Source organism: Pempheris klunzingeri, chromosome 10, assembly GCF_042242105.1.
Source record: "Pempheris klunzingeri isolate RE-2024b chromosome 10, fPemKlu1.hap1, whole genome shotgun sequence".
In the NCBI taxonomy this organism is placed as follows: Eukaryota; Metazoa; Chordata; class Actinopteri; order Acropomatiformes; family Pempheridae; genus Pempheris; species Pempheris klunzingeri.
The window spans coordinates 27,789,638-27,811,033 of record NC_092021.1 but is presented as its reverse complement, the minus strand read 5'-3'; the positions used below and the strand labels follow the sequence as shown (position 1 = coordinate 27,811,033).

General features: G+C 42.9%; 1 protein-coding gene across 2 annotated transcripts in view; it reads left to right on the top strand.

The window, feature by feature from the left end:
- The first annotated feature begins 11,626 nt into the window (after positions 1-11,626).
- The window catches only part of arhgap15 (Rho GTPase activating protein 15), a 19,346-nt gene continuing 9,576 nt past the window's right edge, over positions 11,627-21,396 (top strand). The window contains exons 1-9 of one of the 2 annotated variants that reach the window (XM_070837627.1): positions 11,627-11,686; positions 13,707-13,881; positions 15,418-15,495; positions 16,433-16,576; positions 18,746-18,835; positions 19,258-19,356; positions 19,576-19,711; positions 20,644-20,778; positions 21,017-21,115. In XM_070837627.1, the coding sequence (XP_070693728.1) occupies positions 11,673-11,686; positions 13,707-13,881; positions 15,418-15,495; positions 16,433-16,576; positions 18,746-18,835; positions 19,258-19,356; positions 19,576-19,711; positions 20,644-20,778; positions 21,017-21,115 (970 nt within the window). In that variant the 5' untranslated portion in view covers positions 11,627-11,672. Of the gene's footprint in view, positions 11,687-12,360; positions 12,405-13,706; positions 13,882-15,417; positions 15,496-16,432; positions 16,577-18,745; positions 18,836-19,257; positions 19,357-19,575; positions 19,712-20,643; positions 20,779-21,016; positions 21,116-21,396 lie in introns of those variants that run through there. The other variant, XM_070837628.1, reaches the window with a different exon arrangement.

Sequence of the window (21,396 nt, the reverse complement as noted above, 5' to 3'; positions counted from 1 at the left end):
TGATATTTTAGGAGAGTAATTTTAGTATTTAGTATGGTAAAAGTAATAGGAAGTGATAGGAGGGTTGTTGGTTTTTAATAGAATTGAAAGGATAATGTAAGAAGATGAGAATGTGATGAGTATTATGTAATTAAGTATTAATAATGATTTATAGATTGAAGGGAAGAGTGAATTAGTAAGGAAAATTAGAAAAAGAGGGGGGAAGAGATGTATGGTAGATAAGATAAGATATGAATTATTATTTTATTATGTTGTTGTTTATTAGATTGTAATTTATAGAATATATAGATGATATTGAAAAAAATAAGTTGGATAATATGTGATTAATATGAATAGTAGGAATAGTATAGTTAAGTGAGGTATGATAGGGAATATTATAGGTGTATAAGTTAATGTAAGGGAGAATGGGAAGAAGGGGAAGTATATTAGTAATGAAAAAGAGGGAAAAGTAAAGTTAGGAATGAGGGGAATGAAGGTTTAGGTTGAAAGAAAAAAGAAAAGAGGAAAGTTAAGGTTAAAAGAAAAGGGGGAAAGGTAAGGTTAAAGGAAGATGAGGAGAGAAGATAAGTTTGAGAGAAATAGAGGAAGGAAAAAAAAAAAAAAGGATGTAAAGGGGAAGAAGATGAAGAAAGAATGAATAAGGTGAAAAGGGAATTAAAAGAAAAGTTAAGGTTAAAGGGAAAAAGAAAATTTTAGAATAAGTTGGGGAATGAAGATTAAGTTAAAGAAAAAAGAAAAGGTGGGAAAGTTAAGGTTAAAAAGAAAAGGAAAAGAGGAAAGTTAATGTTAAAGGGTGGAGGAGAAGAGGTAAAGTTAAGGTTAAAGGAAAAGGGAAAAGAGGAAAGTTGAGGTTTAAAGAAAAGGAAAAAGTTGAAAGTTAAGGTTAAAGGGGAAAGGGGAAGAGGAAAGATAAGATTAAAAAAAAGGGTGAAAAGTGGAAAGTTAAGGTTAAAGGAAAAGGAAAAAGTGAAATTTAAGGTTAAGGGTGGAAGTGAGAAGAGGTAAAGATAAGGTTAAAAGAAAAGGGGAAAAAGGTGAAAGTTAAGGTTAAAAGAAAAAAGAAAAAGGGTGTAATTTAAGGTTAAAGGGAAAAAGAAAAAGTTAAGGTTAAAGGGAAAGAAAAGGAAAAGGTTGAAATTTAAGGTTAAAGGGGAAATGGAGATGAGGAAATTTAAGTGTTAAATGAAAAAGGTGAAAGGTGGTAAGTTAAGGTTTAAAAGAAAAAGTGAAAAGGTTAAGGTTAATTGATTAAGGAGGGATAGGAGAAAAGAAGATAGGTTTGGGAGAAGGAGTGGAAATGAGAAAAATAATGTAAATGTAAGGGTAAAAATAAAAAAGGTGGTGTTGATGATTTGAAGAAGTAAGTAAATAGGTGAATAGGTATAAAAAAGAATGAAATTAAAGGAAAATTAAGGTTTAAAGTGAAGTAAAATTTAAGTATGTGAAGAAATAAAGATGTAAAAGTTAATAATAGTAATTGAGATAGGAAATAGTAGAAGTAGACATAGGAAATTATGAATATATAAAGAATACTTAATAAGACTATAGTAGCAGGAGTCGTATACAGCTCCACCAAGAACTCCAAAATCATTGGTCCTATGACCTTTGACCCGGAGAACGGGGACCTTTGCTCCCGAGGAGGGAGGGGGAGACCAGAGTGAATTTGGATTCACAGACTTGAGACCGCCATTCCAGGGTGGCCTTAATGATCTTGGATTTGAAGGGCCACCGCTGGACGGGCGACCCCAACTCTAAGCCCACATTTATTTCATTACCAAAATTAGTTTGGCATTAATAATTTTTGTTAAAACTTGTCTCGGTGGGCCATTCTCCCTCTTCCTCCTGCTGTGCTCTGCCTGGGGATTGATCCCGGGTCCCTGGCGTGGATGACCGCCACCTCCACCAGTACACCATCCAGCAGATCAGTAGGCCCGTGCACCTTATCCTACTTGGACTCCCTAAACCCCAACCCCAACCCAAACCTAACCCTAACCCTAACCCTAACCCTAACCCTAACCCTAACCCTAACCCTAACCCTAACCCTAACCCTAACCCTAACCCTAACCCTAACCCTAACCCTAACCCTAACCCTAACCCTAACCCTAACCCTAACCCTAACCCTAACCCTAACCCTAACCCTAACCCTAACCCCTAACCCTAACCCTAACCCTAACCCTAACCCTAACCCTAACCCTAACCCTAAATGTTTTTTACACACAAGGCCGGGGCTGGGCCTAGGAGCAGGGCTGAGAATGGCCCTGCACCTCACCAGACACCACAACCACTGATGGCCACTCGCATACACGCACCCAACAGACATCACACCACCAGACAACACTACCACACACAGACACACACACTCACCCAGCCACCAGATCCAGAAACCAGACACACCAGTAAACTACACTTCAAGCTCATTCAGGCCATACACCACAAACGCATAATGGACACAGCACTCACTTCAGGCACTTTTCCACCAGGCATGTTACGCCAAATAACCCGGCTAACAGATTTCATCAAACCATCCACACCCACTACAGAAACACGCAACAAAATTCATACAAACACCACACAGTGGATGCTCAATACAATCACCATTCTCCAGGAACATTACACCACTGCCATAGCCACGCTAGCCACCACTCCCCATAACCCAATAGCTCTACAGATAGCCACCGGCTGGGCCCACAAACGATACGGCCCCAGGCTGACGGCGGAGACCTTAAAGGAAACCCAACACATTCTACAACAGCAGACCAGATCCATCACCAACATCACCACCGCCACCACCACCAATCGTGGACCACACCCGGACCCAAACAATAGAAGCAGACCGGACAATCCACTACCCACCATCCCAGAAGCCCCGGAACCGGACTTCCCACCATTACCCAAACCACAGGCTCCACATAATCTCCCCTCATCCCATGCTACGCCAGCACCAGTCTCCACTCCAGCTCACCAACGGACACAACAGACCCCATCAGACGAAGGTAATTTACTCTCAATAACCCACCCCATCTACAGGACCCGGACACCCACCCCCCACCAGCAGACCAAACCTGGTACCACACCTCCAAGAACCGGCCCTGCCAAATCTCGACAACAGACTCTTTCATTCATCCAATCCACATCAGCCCAACAACAGCCACCGCATCCCACAGAACCAGCCACCTCCACTCCGCAACCCCAGAGGACGAGGAAGGTGACCTGGGGACCCCTGCCCACTAAGGACGACACTCACACCATAACCTCTACCTCTATAATTTCACCCATTCTACCTCCAACTCCCCCTTTTTCCACCCACTCCATAGCAACTACACACACTACAGCCCAAGTACATCTCCCACCACACAGCAAACCCATTACTTCACAGGTTCTGGACACAATTACACTAAACACCCGCTCCAATACTTCTGTTTTCATTCCTGACACTATTCTCCCTCTATCCCAACAGACCGATGCTGCTGGCGCGCGGGGCGACCGGGACGGGCCGGTGACCCCAACAGAATCCCTAAATGGGGTATACATGATGAAAGGGTCAACAGAGGTTAACCATAACCCAACCACAACCCAATCTGAATCCCCTACTCTACCACCAGGGGGGGTCGATCGGTCCGCTCCCCTCGCCCCGGGGGCCAGCACACTGGAATGTCCAGACCCTGACCATCCTCCACGTTCACCCTCTCTCTCCTCCTCCCACGTCTCCAAACCTACTCCATCCTCTCTCCCACCTCCAATCTATCCACCCTCCTCCTCAGCTCATCTACCCCACCCCAGTTTCCCTCCTCCCCCCCACAAATCCACTCTCTCTTCTTTTCCCTTTAATACACAACCTCCCCCTGCTGACTCTTCACCTTCTCCTCAGACTATCTCCCCTGCTCCTTCTTCTCTTAACTACAGCCATGATTCCACACTATACCTTCCTTCCCCACCCCCTCTCTCCACCTTCATTCGAGAACATCCGGACCCCTACGAGGAACTCCCCCACCAAAACACCTATCCACCCAAGATTCATCTGACACGCCCACATCGCAATATCCAGGACTGGAACTTCATCGCCAAACAACCCATACTCATACTCGGAGACACCAACATCGGTCGCATCACGGAGAACTGCCTACCGGAAACACAACTGGACAGTTACCCCGAGGCCACTGCCTATCACTTCCTGAAGGTATGTGAAAAAGCCACTCCCAATCCCTTCACCATGACCGTCCTTATCTCCATAGGCATCTACAACAGGGACCAGGACCCTAGGCAGACCACCATCAAACAGCTCAAGGCTCTGTTCCGCCAGGCCAGGCTGACCTTCCCCAACGCCGCCCTCTTTTTTCCTCTCATACATTACTCACCTCACCTCACATCCAGACAACAAAACAACATTAGAATAATAAACAACGCAATGACCAAACACGTCCACACACTCAGCACAATCCCCCCCACCGAATTCACCACAGATGCAGACCACATCCACTGGACTTCCACTACAGCTAACCGGATCTTACAGCACTGGCGCACAACACTGGATGACACCGGACCAGGTACCTGTGGCTCCATTTCCTCCTTTTCCTACACAGACTGACCATCCCCCTCTTTCCCTTACCCTAACTTCCCCCTTTTTTTTCCTCTTTAAGACTTAATCCCGCCCCCCTTCCCTCTTCCCTAACCTTAACCCCGCCCCCTTCCCCCCTTTTTCCCTTACCTTAACCCTTCCTCATCTTCTCTCCTCACCTAAATCCCGCCCACTCTTCCTTTCCCCCCCCCCCCCCCCCCCCCCCCCTCTTCATACCCTTTCCTCCTTATCCTCCCTCCATCTACCTGATCCCCTTTTCAAGCCCTTCCCCTAACCTTAACCCTTTCCCCCTCCCCAAAACTCCACCTATTTCCCATCCTCAAGCCATAACCCTACCCCCCTCCCCTTTTCCCTAACCTTAACCCCCTCCCCTTCCCCTCTTCCCTAACCATAACCCTGGTTTCTTCTCCTCTTCCCTAACCTTAACCCTGCCCCTTTCCCCTCTTCCCTAATCTTAACCCTGCCCCTTCCCCCTATCCCTAACCTTAACCCTGGTTCCCTTTCCTCTTCCCTCACCTTAACCCCGCCCCTTTCCCCCTTTCCCTAACCTTAACCCTGCCCCTTCCCCCTATCCCAAACCTTAACCTTGTTTCCTTCTCCTCTTCCCAAACCTTAACCATGCCTCCTTCCCCTATTCCCTAACCTTAACCCCGCCCCCCTCCCTCTTTTCCCCAACCTTAACCCTGGTCCCCCTTCCCCTAACCTTAACCCTGTCCCGTCCCCTTCCCCTTACCCCAAACCTCAACCCTGGTTCCCATTCCTCTTCCCAAACCTAACCCTGCCCCCTTTCCCTTTTCCTAACCTTAACCCCGCCCCCTTCCCCTTTCCCTAACCTTAACCTTGCTTCCATCTCCCTCACCTTACCAGGACCTGTTCCCCCACCACCCCAAATCCCCCCCCTTTTTTTATCTCATATCTTCCTTCCTCCCTCTTTCCACTTGAACCCCCCTCCAAGCCCTTCCCCTAACCTTAACCCTACCTTCCCCAAAACCTAATTCCTCCCACCCCTCTGTTCCCCTAACCACCAGGACCAATTCTTCACCTCCCTCTATCCTCCTTCCTTCCCATCTCCCACCACACTGACACAAACACACATACTCATACACTTCAACAACTCCCAAACAGGGGGAGGGTCGGCCGGTCCAACATCCTCCACCAAGAACTCCAAAATCATTGGTCCTTTGACCTTTGACCCGGAAAACGGGGACCTTTGCTCCCGAGGAGGGAGGGGGAGACCAGAGTGAATTTGGATTCACAGACTTGAGACCGCCATTCCAGGGGGACCTTAATGATCTTGGATTTGAAGGGCCACCGCTGGACGGGCGGCCCCAACTCTAAGCCCACATTTATTTCATTACCAAAATTATTTTGGCATTAATAATCTTTGTTAGCGGTTGTCTCGGTGGGCCGTTCTCCCTCTTCCTCCTGCTGTGCTCTGCCTGGGGATTGATCCCGGGTCCCTGGTGTGGATGACCGCCACCTCCACCACTACACCATCCTGCAGATCAGTAGGCCCGTGCACCCTATCCTATTTGGACTCCCTAAACCCCAACCCCAACCCAAACCTAACCCTAACCCTAACCCTTCATGGGTAGGGGTACCCATATCAGTTTTCATCATATAACCTAACCCTAACCCTAACCCTAACCCTAACCCTAACAAAAACAAACTTTTTTTCGCTACTTACGCCCACTTCCCGACGTCACAGCCACTAGGGGGACCCACCAAACGAAAGACAGCCTATGGAAATGGGGGGGTAGGAAAAACCTCAACTCTCTAGCTCACAAGCTTCTTCAGTTACCGGCCAGTCTGAGGATCGCCGTTTCGGCGATCGTGGTTATTACCCCCCTTACCTAACCCTAACCCTAACCCTAACCCTAACCCTAACCCTGAGTCTAAGCCTAACCCTAAGCCTGAGTCTAAGCCTGAGTCTAACCCTAGGTCTAAGCTCTCCCTCTACAAAACCCTTACCTTAACCACACCCCTTTAGTGCAGCCCTAACCCTAGCAAAAAACACCCTACAATCCACTCCAAAACACCCCCCAGACAACCCTCCAATCAACTCCAAAACACCCCCCAATCCACTCCAAATGGCCTCAAATGCACCCCTAGGCACTTCCTGGAAACACCTAGGGACAAAAAACACTTGGGCAAATTTTCACTCACTATAGTCAATGCAACTTTTGTCCATAACTCGCCCTAGGAATGTCCCACCAACACCATTCAACCACCCCTAGGCTCCCCCTAAGCCAAGCTACCCCACCCTAGGATTCCAGCTCCACAGCGCCAACTACTGGACGGCCACTTTTCCAAAAAACACTCTCCAGGACACCCTCCAATCAACTCCAAATGGCCTGAAACGCGCTCCTAAACCCTTTCTGGGGGAACTTTTTTCAAAAAAACACTTTGAAAAATTTCACCTCACTCAACTCTATGGGGAATTTTCAAACGCCTATAACTTTAAAACCACACCTCCTAGCGCTTTGCAAACCACTTCCGCCTGCCATAATTCGGCCCTTCTGAACACGCCAGGCTTGGTCCCGTCTCTCTACGACCTTCCCTTCCGGAGATACAACAAAAACAAACATTTTTTCGCTACTTACGCCCACTTCCCGACGTCACAGCCACTAGGGGGACCCACCAAACGAAAGACAGCCTATGGAAATGGGGGGGTAGGAAAAACCTCAACTCTCTAGCTCACAAGCTTCTTCAGTTACCGGCCAGTCTGAGGATCGCCGTTTCGGCGATCGTGGTTATTACCCCCCTTACCTAACCCTAACCCTAACCCTAACCCTAACCCTAACCCTTTTCCAAAAAACACTCTCCAGGACACCCTCCAATCAACTCCAAATGGCCTGAAACGCGCTCCTAAACACTTTCTGGGGGAACTTTTTGCAAAAAAACACTTTGAAAAATTTCACCTCACTCAACTCTATGGGGAATTTTCAAACGCCTATAACTTGAAAACCACACCTCCTAGCGCTTTGCAAACCACTTCCGCCTGCCATAATTCGGCCATTCTGAACACGCCAGGCTTGGTCCCGTCTCTCTACGACCTTCCCTTCCGGAGATACAACAAAAACAAACTTTTTTTCGCTACTTACGCCCACTTCCCGACGTCACAGCCACTAGGGGGACACACCAAACGAAAGACAGCCTATGGAAATGGGGGGGTAGGAAAAACCTCAACTCTCTAGCTCACAAGCTTCTTCAGTTACCGGCCAGTCTGAGGATCGCCGTTTCGGCGATCGTGGTTATTACCCCCCTTACCCTAACCCTAACCCTAACCCTAACCCTAATCCTAACGTTTCCTTAAACTTTAAATATCACTTACCTTGAAAACTTACCTTAGCCCGGAGGAGAAATCACAACGTCAATCCACACCGGAAAAACCACAACTGGAAAAGAAGGAAAAAGAAAAAAACGTTTATACCAACCCGTAAAACAAAGGAAATTTTTCAGATTAGACATAATTATCTCCACTTACATTAAGACCTAAACCTAGATAAAGAAGGTTAAACAAAAAACAACGTTACTTACCAGAAAAATAAAATAAATAACGTCACTTACCGGAAGAACAAAAACCTGAAAAGGAAAAAGAGAATAACGATACTTACCTGAAAACCAAAACCTATAAGGGAGAAAAGAAAGTAAGGATACTCACCTGAAAACCAAAAACCTGTAAAAGAGAAAGAGAAAGAAACCAATACACTTACCAAACCTGTTGAGGAAAAATAGACGGGAAAAGAGAGATATTGCGACGTGCGTAGGCCCGTGCCCTGCCTTTGGCTCCCCATTTTCAACTGCCAAGTCGTCAGACGAGGTGGGGGGAGTCATCGAGAGAATTTTCTAACACCTAACCCTAACCCAGACCCTAGCCCTAACCCTAACCACTTGATTTTATTTCTAACCCTAACCCTAAGTTCCTTCCCTTAATCTTAAACCCTTACCCTCTAAGTTTCCCTAACCCTAACCATATAATTTAATTAATTAATTAATTTACTTAAGTTAAAAATTTAAAAATTAAAATTAAATTAACATTTAAAATTCAATTAATTAATTAATAAATAGGCTTAAAATATTTAAAAACACAGTAAAAATAGGCTAAAATAGTTCATAGTTAAAAACAAGCAGCATTTATAGGGTTAAAACAACTAAAAGCCAAATTGGATAAACTAAAAAGAGTTTCTAAAAAGCCAAAATAGGCGGAACCTATAAATAGGGAAGCAGCTTTAGTTGTTCATTCGGCCGGGGATCTCTGAGGTGGAAACATCTCAGAGCTAAATTCATGGGGTTTTTTAAGATGTGCCTAGCCTGAAGAAGGGTAAAAGAACCCGAAACGTCGCGCAAGAGGCACAGGGTTAATTTGGGGAGTTATTTTAATTTAATTTTGATTTGATTTGAATTTAATTTAATAGAAGTATTAATAACTTAATAAATAATTAATAATTAATAAAAACAATTAAAAACCTAAATAATGGATAACAAAGCCCAAAATGGGATAAAAAACAGCCTAACTAATTTAAGAAAAAGAAGCCTAACTAATTGGACTTAAAAATTTAAAATTTAAAATTAAAAGACCAAAAGAACCTAAGAATGGGACACAAATTAAAACAAAAACAATGAGAAATAAGCCTAAAAAAGGAGAATTAAAGTCAAAAAGGACGTCCCAGCAGGCTTGCCGTGTTGAAGGACCGTGCACCTCCGTCTCCTTAGGGAGGCGGTTCAACCCATTTCACCTAACCCTATTAGCCTAATTGGAATTTGATTAGATTATAATTTGATTTCATTTTGGTTTAATTGATTAGTTTAATTGATTATTAAATTAATTAATTAATTAATTAATTAATTAATTAATACATATAAAATTTGATTTCATTCTATAACAACAATTTAAATTCATTTAACATATAACAAAGACCAAATTGACATGACCGGATTTGAGGAGGGGTGGACGACGGTCAGATATGGTGGAAGACGCCAACCCTAACCCTAACCCTAACCCTATCCCAAAAGGGAGCAGGAGGTGCTCGGTCCATCCCCCAATTCTGCCATCTTGTGGGTGGACGACGGCGGCGTCTTCTGCTCCCTTTTGGGAGCAGGTTCAGGACAATGCACCTAACCCTAACCAAGAATGAGCAGCTTTCTCCTTTTCACCTGGCTCAGCCATATGGTGTGAGGAGGTCCATGGGCCTGCTGAGTTTGAAGCAATTTGGGGCTCGGCTGCAAAACAATGAGCTACAGACCTCGTTCTGACATATGTGATAAAGCTCTTCAAAAGCTTTCAGCAACACTTGGCCCCGCGACTCTAGCCCTTTGCATTGTCACGTTATTCGGTTCCAGCCCATGGGCATTTACTGCATGTCATTCCCCCACTCTTCTACCCACATTTCCTGTCTCTCTCCACTGTCCTCTATGATAAAGGCAAAAAGGCCAAAAAATAACTTTAAAAAAGAAAAGTTAAGCAAGCACAAGTTCCTCACAGCAACAGGCTAAAGCTCTGAAAGTCAACTTGAACAACATAAAAATAAAACTAGAATGGAAGCCCTCATTAAAGAGACTTTTTGGCTGAAGCACCCTGGGAAATAGGTTGAAAACAACTTAATTGAGATATTGTTGTACAATGGGATTGGTTGCATGTATTTGAGCTCATTCATGAAAATACAGGGAAAACTAAATATTTAGGATGATTTTAGACTGAAATATAGATGGGAGCAATATAGCTTGAAAACAGAATAATTTGAGTGATTTTAGATAAAAATATGGATTTTAGCATTGAAAACAATAATTTCAGTTGTTTTAGACTGAATATAGATTTCAATAATGTAGCTGTGAATGTGAAATTACAACTTGGAATCACTCAAAAATACAATGGCACCATCTTCAGGATTTTTGAAAATGTGGAACCGAATTAAAAGTTGGAATTGAAGCCAATTCTGACTTTCCGTCTAGTAGATACAAACGTGGGTTAGGAATGTGGAATTCCAAATTCCAACTTCGCATCTAGTAGATACAAACATGGATTCAAAATATGGGGGGAGAGATTTTCCATTTATTGTCTATGGCAAAACCCTGACTCCCCCTAACCCTAACCCTAATCTAACCGACTGCTGTCCAACTCAGATCACACGTACACATGCGCACACACACTGTCTCCAATCAAAAAATTTACAGAATGTTGCAGAATAAAGAATGAGAAGAACAGCTAGAGAATGCGATTTCTGAAGAAATGTTTTAGGATTGCTGAAAGCTGGTTTAGAATGCATTGCTGGAAACTGAATAGTGTCAGCATCAGCAGTTTTGGGCTGTTCACTCCTAAGTATCACCATCACCTAGTTGTCAGCTGATAAAAGATGTCAGGTGTTTTACACTGTAAAATATCCTGCTCTTGATCACAATCCTTTAAAGTTTAAAATTTAAGCTTGCGTGTTTTTTATCAATCTTTATTTATATAGCACCAATTCATAACAGCGTTATCTCAATCAATCTTTATTTATAGAGCGCCAATTCATAACAGTGTTATCTTAAGACGCTTTACATAAAGAGCAGGTCTAGACCAAACTCTTTAATTAGAGAGAGACCCAACGATTCAGGAATTCAACATTAAGGATTCAAGAATCCCCACATGAGCAGCATCAGATATTATATATGTTTGAAAGCTGCTACCTGAATCACTGACTAAGTCAGACTATATGTGAAATAAAAGTAAAATGAGCTTAAACAAGCAATTCTGTTTTTGACAACTACCAGAGGCACTTCAAAAGTACAAGAAGACATCTGATTCATTGTTACTGTGACCTATCCAGAAATCAATATCCAGCATTTAGCAGCAGGTTTCTGTAACAAATGTGTAAGAGACAAAGTTGCTCCATGTCTCTGCAGATGTTTGTGCACTAATTGACACAAGTGACAAAGTGGCTTTGTCTCGTCTCATGAGATGAGGTTAGCTTCTTCTTCTTCAGGAAATGAGGAGGTTGCAACAGTTGTAGTGTGAGAGACGGCTGGTTTGAAGAAACCACGTGATGAATCATACTTCCTCTAACAGTCAAACCTAAACTCTCTGCGTCTCTTCTTTTGTGATCAGTGACACACAGAGATGGCGGGTACAAGGTAAGGTCACATGAGATGAGGTTAGTCAGGATTTCTGACTTCATGGTTCAGTTTTGTAGTTTTAGTGCTGGGGTCTATATGCAGGTTATTCCACATCGTTACTTGCGATGACACTTTGACACTTTGTTTGGATTTACTCGTCTGTAGGCCCAAACTCACTGATGTGTGAAGCGATCTGAACTTTTCCTATAGACCCCCTGATATTAGCTGATTGTTTTTTGGACAGATGTCATGAAGTTGAAGCTACATCCTCTGGGTAGGGAAAACAACTTAACAGTTTACACTCTGCTGTTCACATGACGTGAGGTGGTCATAATAAGACATCATGCAAGAGTGGAGTTCCAACTTCCGGATTGAGAGTTTCAGCTTGTTTCCTTTTAATGAAGCTTTAGTTCTCATCGTGCTAGTTAAGCAGAGTATTACAGCAGCAGCTGCACTGTTGTATCATGTGGTTTTAGCTCACAGTCCAATGCTTAATACGGTCAAACTGACGGGACTGAGCGATGCTTCAAATATCTGCTGAAAGTTAGATGGGTTTTTTTGTTTTTACTGCAGTTCGAAGTTAACATCACTGGACACCTCATCTCTGCTGCTTTTGTTCCTGTTTCCTGAAACCTGATCATTTCTGCTGCATTCATTTGTTTTCAGTCTCTTAACCTCAACGACTGACTTGTTTGAACTGTAGGTGTCACATTAATATAAAGAATACAGTATTCATGTATGTAACATAGCTGTCATGTTTTATTTTATTTATTCACTGAAATCTTTGTACATTCTTACATAACATTCAGAGCCCATTACTGCACTGTAATTACTTTTTAATTTACTTTTTACAATTTAATGACTCCATCCAAAATCAGCAGCCAATTCTTAACAGATTCAACACTTTTGATGATATGATACCTATCGTGATGTCTTTGTATCGTTACCGACACAAGCCAGAGCTGGTTTCAAAATCCTCCTTCTGAATTTAAATGGATCAGCTCCTTCTAATTTCCAGTCTTATTACTCTGGATTCCCCATCATGTCCTTTCTATTGTCTTGATGCTCTTCGTTTTTGGATTCTGCCTGTGTATTTTTACATGTGAACTCTCTTAGTCATGTGTCTGCGTGTCTGAACTGTATATGAATGAATGAATGAATGAATGAATGAACATCCAGTAAAAGTCTTTACATACAGCCTGACTGTGAGCATATAGGAATAAAATAAGAGTCCTGTCATCCACTGTTTGGTCTCTCTTGGACAGTTTGTTATAAGACAGATTGTGTCTCTTAGTGTAACATTGCTGTTGAACCAACATTGACTAAGACACCAAAAACTCTGATTCCAGGTCTGGAAAAAGCCTCAACTTAAATTGTAGGACCTGCACTCCAACACATCATTAAAACTTGCTCTAGTCTCTTTAGTGCAATGTTTTCCTTGTTGTTGACTGACAGAAGGACAAATGTTGTGTAACCACGGTGAAGAAATCAGAGCTGCAAACAGGAACTCAAATAAGAAGTCAAGCAGTTCTCTGTCTTTCAATTTTGAATCTTCAGCCACATCTTTTCAACAAAAAAAAAGTAATGAAATAAAATGTATAAAAGATGGAACTATTTCTCAGTAAGTAATCTTTTGTTTAGTAGTAGTTTAGTAGTAACTATTGACAATGTGTGACTTATATAGAAATGTTCCATATTTGATACACTTCTTACAGGTCATGATTGGAGATGGAACATTTCTTGTATACACTGGCGCCTGTTGTTTTCCAGATCCTAAACGTAGACAGAATATACTGAATATTATGCATACACAGCTCAAAGATTTAGCCATGCACATTCCTTCTAAAGTTTACAAAAACATACAACTGTGGGTTTGTGAGAACATGTCTATGTACACATACAATATCCAGTACATTCACAATGTACAGGTATTTGTTGTGTCAGAGCATCATAATAATAATGTTGGTAGCAGACTTTTCAAAATAACAAAATGTTGTGAAAAGTTCCCATTGACTTGCATTTGTGTTTTCATCCACAGAATCACAAACCTCCAGAGTGCCGTAAAGCAGCCTCCACTGACTCAGCCTCCACAGCGCAGCACAGTGGTGCAAGGAGCTGTGCAGATGCGCATTAAGAGCTCACATAACTCTGGAGAACGCCTAAGTCAGTCCAAGTCCATGGTGCTACAGGAATCCGATCTTCCCCAGAAACCTGTACGTGAACAACGAAAACTGTTACAGTATGTCTGGTTCTGGTAGTTAACTGCTCCATCCTGTGGCTGACTTCAGTATGACAGTTAGTAACCAGAAGAGCTCCAGCTGTATGCCTCCATCTGAACCATCTGAAACAGGAGTAGTGGCACACAGTCTGGCAGGTGTCTTTTATGCCCCAAATTGCAACTTGTTGCCTGATAGACTTGGACCTGAAAGTGAGCTTAGCATAGCTCATTCATTAACGTGGCTCGCACTTTAGGACATTTTACTTTGTTTACTGTAACTGCTAATATTAGCTAGCTAACTGGAGGAGATGGCGTCATCCATTCCACCTGCAGAACATATGAAGATGAGTGGTGACTGGAGCAGCAACTGGGCAAGTTTTCAAGCAGAGCTTGAGGATTACCTGTTGGCAGCCCGACGCAGCAAATGTGCAAGCAGCGATGCTCAGGAGGCTGATGGGGAATGAATGTCGCCACATTTACAAGGGCAACCTGGGTTTCAATCAGTCTTAACAAGAAATGGGGGAGACATTTGATGCATTTGTCATATGACAGAGAAAAAGCAGCCTCATGTGAAAACGGGGACCTGAGAGACCAGCTCATAAGACAGAAGTTTGTTCTTAGTATGACAGATGAGTGTGCGAGACTCATCTACAGCAGAGATCTGCCATGCCAGCCAGTTTATGGACAATACATTTAAAGCACTGGACAGGTCTCGGCCCAGGGAGAGCCTGAATGTGGTGAAGGGTCAGTGGCAAGGATGGCGGCCCACAAACAGGCCATTTGAATCATCTAGCAAAGAGCATGAGAGGCACATCTAATGCAAGTATTGTGGTACTTACTGAAGACATGGGCGAGACCGTGCCCTGCTTTTAGAAAATGTCATTGTTCACACTAGGCCCAGCTGGGGTTAGTTGAACAAGAGCCTTGCTACAGGCAGGCCTGTGACACACTCTTCTGATCTAACACACAAGGGGAAGTCAAAGGCTTTTGCATAGTGCTATGTGAGCAATGAGTATGTGCATGGACAGCATAAGGACACTATGATATCACACGTCCATGACAGATACTGAGCAGGAGCCTTTTTCCTGCTCATGGTGGTTCAACACTTCTGGGAGGTCAATCGCTCCCTGACCTTTCAGCACAATCCACCATCCTGAGGTGCAAGGCTCTGTTTGCACGACATGGCATACCAGGCCGGCTCATCACTGACCGTGATGAATTAACAAGAATAGCCTATTGCTAAGGCTATGTGTTCTCTCTGCAGAGATTTACAGATCGAGTTTCACTGAGATCAGTGTTCACTTACAATGTTTCTCAATGTTTTGATATCTTAGGAAGGGAGGTGATACAGGATGCCTTGTTGTAACTTGTAGTCAACTGCTCCACCCTGTGGTTGACTTCTGTGTGACAGTTATTAACCAGAAGAGCTTCAGCTTTATGATCCCATTTGAGTGTGGATGCAACATGAATTAATGTGGTCTTGCAATAAGAATCTCCATCAAACAGTGGACTTACTTTTTTCTGTTTTTAGGTCTCTCGGCATCGCAGGAATCAGTCTCAGCACAATGTCTTAATGCCTGGAGGAGGAGCTGGCGTTTGTGAACCATTAGTGAGTACATGTCTCACCATTTCTATTTGAGTCCTACAATCGTTATTTGTCTCAAAACCAGTGACATATGAGGCCTATGGTGCAGATCCAATGGGTCTCATGCAGCCACATTCTCTTAAATAAGAGAAGCCGGCTGCAGATGAGCCAAACATTCTTATCCATCCAGATCTGCTCTGGTAGAGCTGAGCTGAATGATCAGTCCCATTTCATAATAAACTGGAGGCATGTGGCTGTTTGTTATTAACATGACATAACGTCCCATAAACACTATATAAAGGTTGGCACTCTGCCAGGTACTATCTGCCCAAGAACTGGAGAGTGTTAAGCACAGGGCTCAGAGACAGGGAGGACCCAAATGCACGAAGCAAGACACTCAGAGACAGATTAACAAACTTTTAATTGAACAAGATACTTACTGAGACAAGATACGTACTATATACATGGCATGGAAAACTATGGCTTGGTTTACTAACACAAGAGACCTTTGACGCTCGAACAAGACAAGACAATCTGGCACAAGACAAAGGGAGACGCAGACTACTTATACACAAGGTAATGGGGAACAGGTGGAGACAATCAGGGCGGGGCAGACAATCACACTGGCGGGAAAACACACAAGGGCAGGAAGTCAAACAGCCTGAAACGAGAGGAGAGTTTAGGGTTTCAAAATAAAACAGGAAGTGAGAGACAAGACTAGGCACAAGTGAACACAGACAACTTAACACACACGACGAGACATGACAGAGAGAGGCCACTAAAAAAGGCTGTAGGGACAAGAGGAGGGTCTTCAGCAGTAGTCAAATGTACAGACGGTTATATAAACTCAAACATATTTTTGGGTCTCTCATAATTAAAGAGTTTGGTTGACTTTGCCTAAAGTGAACATGTAATTATTTCACGCTTATTTCCTATTTATGTTCTAATAACGTGTGTCCAGGTGGAGTTAAAAGGTGAACACCTGCATGTGGCTAAAATCTCTGACGGCGGTAAGAAACACAGGAAGAACTGGACTTTGATGTGGAGCGTTCTTACCTCAGACCAGCTGCTATTTTATAAAGAGAGACAACAAGAAACTAGTCAGGTAGGAAAATACTTCATGTCTTTGTTTTTTTTCTTTTTCTGTCTCTCTACTCTCTTTTATTAAGAGAACTAAGTATCTGTTTTGCTAAATAATACAATTCATGTGAGTATCTCTACTTTGTTGTTATCGATTTCTGTTACGTCTTCACTTCCTTTGTGTCAACCAATCAATCAATCAATCAATCTTTATTTATAGAGCGCCAATTCACAACAGCGTTATCTCAAGACGCTTTACATAAAGAGCAGGTCTAGACCAAACTCTTTAATTAGGGAGAGACCAAAGATTCATGAATTCAACATTAAGGATTCAAGGATTCCCACATGAGCAGCATCAGATATTAGATTGAGCAACAGTGGCAGGAAGAACTCCCCTCTAACAGGAAGAAACCTCCAACAGACCCAGGCTCAATGTGGGTGGCTTCTGTCAGTGTCCATGTTGGGTGGAGAGACAGAGACAGAGAGAGAGAGACAGAGAGAGAGACAACACAAACAGCAACCAACATACTAACAGCAGCTATAGCACTGACAATAATGTGGCTTCTTCTATCTGTTTTTAAAGAGAAAAAACACAAGGGTGTCTGGGTGCTACAGCAGCTACAAACCTCATCAGCTCATTATGGACAATCCTCCATTTTTAAACAAAATATTTAATTTAATATTTTTCATAGCTACTCCAAGGTGGAGTCGCTTAATTAGGGCCCGAGCACCAAGCGGTGCGAGGACCCTATTGAAACTGCATGGGGGAAAAACGTGCAAGGGAGGAAACGTGCAAGTACCCAAGAACCAAGAGGTGTACTGACCTCATAGGCCCCGAGCAGGTAGGCCTGGAAAAAATACGTGAACTGGCAAAAAAACGAGCTGACCAGGGGGCCGGAAACATAGTTGAAACTGTTGGGATTATTATTATTTTCCTTGTGCCTAAACAAATGCAAATTTGGGGGCCTGAACATGCATGAACAGTCAGGAAAATTTGCACAAAATTCAGACATGGTGAAAATTTTCGTATTTTATAGGTTTCGTATATGGGCGTGAAAAAATGGCTCTACAGCGCCACCAAAAGTCAGCCCTGGAACTGTGGTTTATGTACATGTATGAAATTTGGTGGGTACATGTATCTCTTCAAGATATACAAAAAAGCCTCTTGGAGCGTTGACCTAAACCAAATAGGAAGTTGGCTGTTTTGAATTGCGTGTCAAAATTTGTGGAAAATAGGGGTCGTAAATGAACGAACTAGGGGTCGTAAATGAACGAACTAGTCCGAGGGGGTTGAAGCCATCGACTTCAAACTTGGTCAGCTGGTAGAAACAATATCAAGGATGAAAAGTTATCAAAGGTTTTGTATAATCTTTAACGGTTTGGGCGTGGCAAGCTCTCAAAATTCGGTGCCTCGCCATCAAACAGGAAGTTGCTAATAACTTGACTGTACGTGATCCAATATGCACCAAACTTCACATGTCTGATGAGAGTCTTGCCCTGAACACGTCTACATATCAATATTCATTCTAAGTCACAGCACCACCTTGTGGCAACAGAAAGTAACATGAATCAACTGTCAAAATTTCAGCGATTTATACTTGGTCAGCTGGCAGAACAAATATTAAAGATGAAAAGTTATCAAAAGCTTTATATTATCTTTAACGGTTTGGGCGTGGCGAGCTGTCAAAGTTCAGTGTCTCACCATGGCACTGAAAGTTCTTCCAAGTTCACTGTAGATTCTCCAGTGTGTTTCACACTTCTCATGTTTAGTCTGCACAGCCTCAAGACCTTCATAGTGTAGTCAACACTACATATACTGGAATATAGGATGTCATTAGCGGCCGTTTTCTAGCACAACATAGGGGACGCAGGAAGTGACGTTTAAGTCCTTCACGCGCTGTCCAAACTACATGAACATTCTGCCTCACGTGGAAGGGTCGGAGTCCGGGGACGGGTCGGAGCGAGGGCCCTCCAACGCTGCTTGCAGCTTTAATTATAGCATGAAACTGTTATACATAGTTGGAAAGTGCTCAAAATCAAAAAAGTGCTCAAAATCAAAAAAGATATTTGTAGTCCACATCATCCCTGCTGTTTCCATCATACACACTGGTGAAACGAGGATTAAATTAGATTTAACTTTTAATTTAATGATCTTTCTTGGTGACCTGTGACCTCATGTCTGCTCTCTGTTTAGAAACCAGGAAGTAAGACAGATGTGGCTCAGCTCTGTGGAGCTGTTATCGAGTGGACAACAGAAAAGTCAAGCAGGAAAAATGTGTTCCAGGTAACCTACGAGAGCACTTCAATGGTCACACAAGTAATCCAGAGTCATGTTTAGGTGCTGAACTGACAAATATGACTCATGCATTCTTTTTCTAAACCATTGCAACAAACATACATGTCTCACTTTCACATTTGGATCTTTATCAGACGCAAGGTTTCTCCTTGGATAGAACCTCTTTTTTTTAATGTTGCTTTGGACAAAAACTACTGAGACATTTTCACTTAATGCACATTCAGTTTAGAGTGACCAGAGAATGATTTTCTCACTGACTGTTGTGATGTAATCAAGTTATGGCGAAAATGGAATATCATTTTTATTCCTAAATTTATTTATAGTTGTTCATGTTAAATGAATGCATATACTTTTTCCCCTCTGGGAACCTGTTGGCACCTGACTTCACTCGTCATTTTCATGCATTTCAGATCACAACAAGCACAGGAAGTGAGTACCTCCTGCAGGCTGACAGTTACTCCACTGCCAGTAAATGGTATGACGCCATCAGAAAGACTGTTGATTCTTCGGTAAGAACTCATTTCCTTTCAAACTGGCTTTTAGTTTTATCATTATCCATTTTTTGGATTCATTGTTTACACAATGTCCTTTCCAGTTGGTCAGATGAAACAAGATATTGTATAAGTTTGGATTCTGACAAACAGTCACATATATTATATAGTGAATATAGTGGATATTAGTGATATAAAAGCCTTCCTGTCACTGGTTGTAACTCTTGTTCTGCTCAGACTAAAGCAGACGGAGGTTTTCCTCTGCGGAGGTCAAACAGCACAGAGTACCTGTCCAGACACAGCTCCCTACCTGGATATGGCTCCGCCTCCCCCACTGGCAAGCAGCGCAACCCAGTCCACAGACGCTCCATCAGTGAGTACCCATCCCAGTCCCATTGTTAGCACATGCCGTTCACTACAAGCTTCCTTCATTGAAGAAATCCTGCCAAAGTAAAGGTCTAGCTCTTTCCCAAACACTGAGTTTATTTTCCTGAAGTGTTCTTGAAAATGGCTCGTGGAAACCCTCGATTTCTCTGACACTTCAGCTGGGACATTACAAGTTGTCCAACTAAACTATACCCTTTTCTCTCTGATTTCTGCATCCTTTGGTAAGAAATGAAGGCTCACTCCTTTTCTAAAAATGCAGCAGAAAATAATACATGTCTCTGCCAGTGTTTTTAAAATAGTGAAACTAAGCTATCTTGCAAAATGATTATAAGTAGCTACACCTGGCTTCTCCACTGGCTAACAACACTGAAGCAGGTGCACATAGTGATATGTGAAGCATCACCCCATCCATGAGCCAGATTGATTCTTTAGGTTTGTGGTGCATGAGCTCCCGCAAGACTGCCTTCATTTCTTAGACTTTTCTTAGTACACTGCAGTGTCAAAGTAGACAAGTTCAGTGTTGGCTGCTTATTTCACTCCTAATGTGTCTTGTAGCAGATGAAAAACACCACATGGGCATGTAAACAAGATTAAAAACTTGATTTTCACCAATGGGCATCTTTAACTACTGTTTTGGTTCAGTCGCACAAAAAAAAAGCAGCAAAAAGCTGCTGAGACAAACATGGAGGACAAGACTGGACAGATGTCCATCAGGGGACACTGTGACCATTACAGAACATCAGGAGGCAGAGACCCTCCACATGGAAGACCATGGTGCTCTGTAACCTGCTTGGTTGTATGCTAAACACAAATACTTTATAAAAGAACAGCTTGTCACATGTAGAGTTTATAGACTGAAGTGTTGAACACAAATGTACAAAAACTCAGTGACTTCAGGTTTCTGTGTATTTACTGCAGACATGTTCAGCAGCTCCAAGCTGAAACACAGCACCTCCGACAGCGCTGACAAGAATGGAGTGAAGAACAGACTAAAGAAGTTCATAACCAGACGTCCATCCATGAAGACTCTGCAGGAGAAAGGCCTCATCAAAGGTTTCTGCTTTTACTCTACAAACTAAGCCCGTTACATTTGCCGTTAAATAGGTTTGAGACTATACAAGAATCCTCTTCTTATACTCTGTCCAATTGTAACACACTTTCATTGTGTTTCATGTTGTGTTACACAGCAGATAGCCATGTCTACAACAGTCATTGAACTTGCTGTAATATTGACGATTTGTCATTAAACCTTCTGTCACAGTAATCATTAATGTCATATTGTTTGTCTCAGATCGAGTTTTCGGCTGCCATTTGTTGTCTCTTTGTGAGCGCGAAGGAACCACAGTGCCAAAATTTGTCCAGACTTGTTTGGATGCTGTTGACAAGCGAGGTACGTTCAATAGCAGCCGATGACAGATAAAATACAACAGAGATTAGACCTTATGTGTGGTGGGTTAGTGTCTGTCTGAGGCGTCATCTCAAGGCTGCAACTGAAGGCTGGCGAGGCCAGCAGTCTGAACAGAGAAGTACAAAGGATGACATCAAAGCCATTGTATAAAACCCCTCTGAACCTGGACGCCAGAAGATTCCTCGGTATAGGTGTCCAGAAGATAAGTAGGTAAAGTAGCGTTAATGCAGGAAATGTGAGGCCACTGAGAACATCAATTCTCA